Below are 3,186 nucleotides of genomic sequence, written 5' to 3' on the forward strand. Positions count from 1 at the left end.
ACACAGCACCGTGCTGCAGGCGGGGCAGCGCAGGGCAGGGCAGGCGCTGGGACCGCTGGCCTGGGGTCTCCATTGGTGGTGTCTTACTCTGTTTTCCTTTGCAGCAGGAGGGAGCAGCAGCGGGAGCAGCACCAGCAGGAGGAGGATGGGGCTGCCCTGGCCCTTCGCCCTGCGGCGCACCCCGGCCGCTGCCCAGGCGCCAGGGCAGGCGGGCTCCAGCTGCAGCAGGGCGCTCTTTGGGCAGCCCCTGGCAGCCCTCTGTGGGGAGGACAACACGCTGCCCCGGCCCATCCAGGTAAGCCAGCCTGGACAGACGGGGTCCCCAGCCCTCCCTCCGGCTGCTCTGGAGAGGGCCTGCGTGTCCCCAGCAGCTGCGGGGACAGGGCACTGGACTCTGCACCCCCAGAACCTGCTTCTGGTCCCGGACCCTTTGTGGCGCTTAGGCAACCACGTCTGGGGCAGAGCTCTGGTCCTTGCCACCGCTTGGTTCTTCAGCCAAGCAAGTGGCCTCCTGCCTCTCCTGAAGGAGCTGATGGCTGTCCTGCGCCAGCGAGGACCGACGACGGAGGGGATATTCCGCAGAGCTGCCGGCGGCACAGAACTTCGGCAGCTACGCGAGGCCCTGGACCGCGGCAAGGACATTGACATGGGAAGTCAGCCTGCGCTGCTGCTGGCCGTCATCTTGAAGGTGAGCGCTTCTGACCTGCAGCTGGAGGAGCTCCTGGCTGGCCTGCAGCGTTCAAAGGCTCACCTGCAGCCCTTGGCATTGCAGGAATTCCTGCGAAGCATCCCCACCAAGCTCCTCGTCATCGACTCTACGAGGACTGGATGGCAGCCATGGAGAGGGCCAGCAAGCAGGCCAAGGTGGAGGAGCTGAAAGCGTAAGTGTGGGCAGCAGCCTGCCTGGTGAGCAGGGACCGGCAGAGTTCTGGGACCTGCCTGCCAAGGCACGGGCTCCTCAGAAAGCTGTCTTTTCGGGCAGCCGCAAAGCTGTGCAACACGGCTGCTGGCTCCCACCCGCCTGGGGCCAGCTGCAGGGACGGCTGTGGGCAGCCTCTGCTTCATCAGCCTTGTCTTCCTCTTCCCTCAGGGTGGCCAACAAGTTGCCTGCGGCCAACGTCCTCCTCCTGAAGCGGCTGATGGCCCTCCTGCAGCACATTGGCCACAACGCAGCCACCAGCAGAATGAGCTGCAGCAACCTGGCCATCTGCGTCGGGCCCAACCTGCTGAGCCCACCCAACGAGGACCTGCTCCCGCTGCAGGCCATGCTGGCGGTGACCGAGAAGGTACGCCCTACCCAGCAGCCGGCTGCTGCCTTCCCAGCCCATTGGAGCTTGGCTGTTGAGAGGTCCCTGGCTGCCTCCTCCCTTGAGCCAGGGCTGGTGGGCTGGGTGCCTGGAAGAGCAACCCCCAGCCGCAGCCGCCTGCGCAGACGAAGGGTCAGCAGTGGGAAAGGCTGCTTGGCACGTCTGCAGGCACCTGGCTTGAGACCAAGGCTTTCATGTCTGCAGGTGAACGTGCTGGTGGAGTTCCTCATTGAAAACTGCGGGGACATCTTTGGGGAGGAGGTGGCCGGCCTCTCCCCTCCATCAGCCGAGGAGGTGCCAGCACCCATGGACAGGCGCACAGGTAGGAGGCGGGACTGAGGCTTGTCACAGACACTGGGGCTTGGGATGCCAGAAACCTCAACGCTGAGGAGACAAGCGGTGTAGGGCTCGGCTGGGCTTTGCTTAGGTGTTCTTGACTTCCAAGAAGTCACGCTGCTGCACATCCTTTTGCTTTCCAGAGCTGCAGTGCGAAGAGCAAAGTGGCCCTGCAGGCACAGCAGACACCCAGCGTCCAGCAAAAGCCTTTCTGGATGCAGACGCCTCTCTGCTGGATATCGACAGAGGAGCTGGGGGAGACACAGGGGCAGGGCCCAAAGCGGCAGAGGTACGGCAGCTCCACAGACACTGGGACAACATGTCTCAAGCGGGACAGTAATTTCCCAGGAGGCCAAGCAGCCGCTGGGCCTCCTCCTGGCAGCCGCTCTCTTGTGCCTTTGGGGCTCCTCCTCTCCCCCCAGAGTGGTGCGTGTTAAGGAAAACTGGAAAGGCTGTTTCTGGAATGCACTTCATTAAGTATGATCTGCTTCATCAAACAAAACATACCTACAAAATACCCACAGAAGGACAGAAAGGAGTAGCTGCCACCTTGAGAGGGCTTTTGCTCAAATCCTACTCCATCACAGCTTCATCAAGTCTAGGCTGCGTTGGCTGGACTGTGCAAAATGTGCATGATGCAAACCAGCATCTCCTCTGTAGAGCTCATACAGCAATTTGGCAGTCAGGCCCTCACTACCCCAGGCTGTCACTTGCCACCCGTTACCTCCCAAATTTCTGGTTTAGGCACCTCCAGATTTGCCTCCAGCCACCCCTGAGGGCACGGCAGAGTCCCTGGCACGCCTGCCACAACTGACCAGCCTGCCCCAGGAAACCAGGTAGGAAGAGCTCCCCTTGCCTGACCTGAGAGCTCACTGCAGGGGCCTGGGGCTTTCCCCATCTCATCACGCTGTGGGATGGAAAGGTTTGCAGGCTCCCACCAGGAGAAGAAAAAGTCAAGGAAAAGGAAGAGAAAAGAAGCCTGGGCAGAGGAGAGGGACAGCCAAGCACAAATAAAAAGGAGAAGAGAGGAAATGATTTCTCTGACCCAAACCTGAGAGAATGCAGGAAGGTGCAGCACGTCAGGAAGGCCAGGTGCGTACCAGGCGCTGCTGCCCATCTTTCCCAGCTCTGAACACGGCCCTAAGTCAGCCCAGCTGGCTGGCAAGGGACGGCGAGGGCTGGTGCTGAGCAGGGTTTGGGATGAGCCCCACGGCAGCTCCCCGGGGGCTCCCCGTCGAGCCCTGCTGCGTGGCACAGGGGCACTGTCAGCATCCCTGCGCACGCACAGCTCCCTAGGGATCACCCCTGGGGAGAAGGCACCGGAGCCGGCCTCAAGTGGAGGCCAGCAAGAGCTGTCCCTTCTGGGTCATGAGGAATTCCTCAGAAACAGTGTCCCCCGAAGAAGGGGGAACCAAATCCTGCCTCTTCCTGCCTCTGGGGGCTTATCAGAGCTTTCTGACTCTGTCGTTGCAGGTGCTGACTGATTTTCACCGGCTGAACAGCTGTGACTCCTGGGCCCTCGCAGCTGCTGTTGACAATAAAA

At 61.6% G+C, this 3,186-nt stretch overlaps 1 protein-coding gene across 1 annotated transcript; it reads left to right on the top strand.

Annotated features, from left to right (window-relative positions):
• Positions 1-541: 541 nt before the first annotated feature.
• Positions 542-2,950, top strand: LOC308055902 (uncharacterized protein). Its single transcript, XM_080370503.1, has 2 exons — positions 542-1,629; positions 1,787-2,950. Exons 1-2 carry the CDS (start codon positions 1,140-1,142, stop codon positions 1,981-1,983), a joined length of 687 nt encoding a protein of 228 aa, XP_080226629.1. The 5' UTR covers positions 542-1,139; the 3' UTR covers positions 1,984-2,950.
• The last annotated feature ends 236 nt before the right edge of the window (positions 2,951-3,186 follow it).

The sequence above is a fragment of the Falco punctatus genome (genome assembly GCF_963210335.1).
Source record: "Falco punctatus genome assembly, chromosome: 20".
Classification (NCBI taxonomy): Eukaryota; Metazoa; Chordata; class Aves; order Falconiformes; family Falconidae; genus Falco; species Falco punctatus.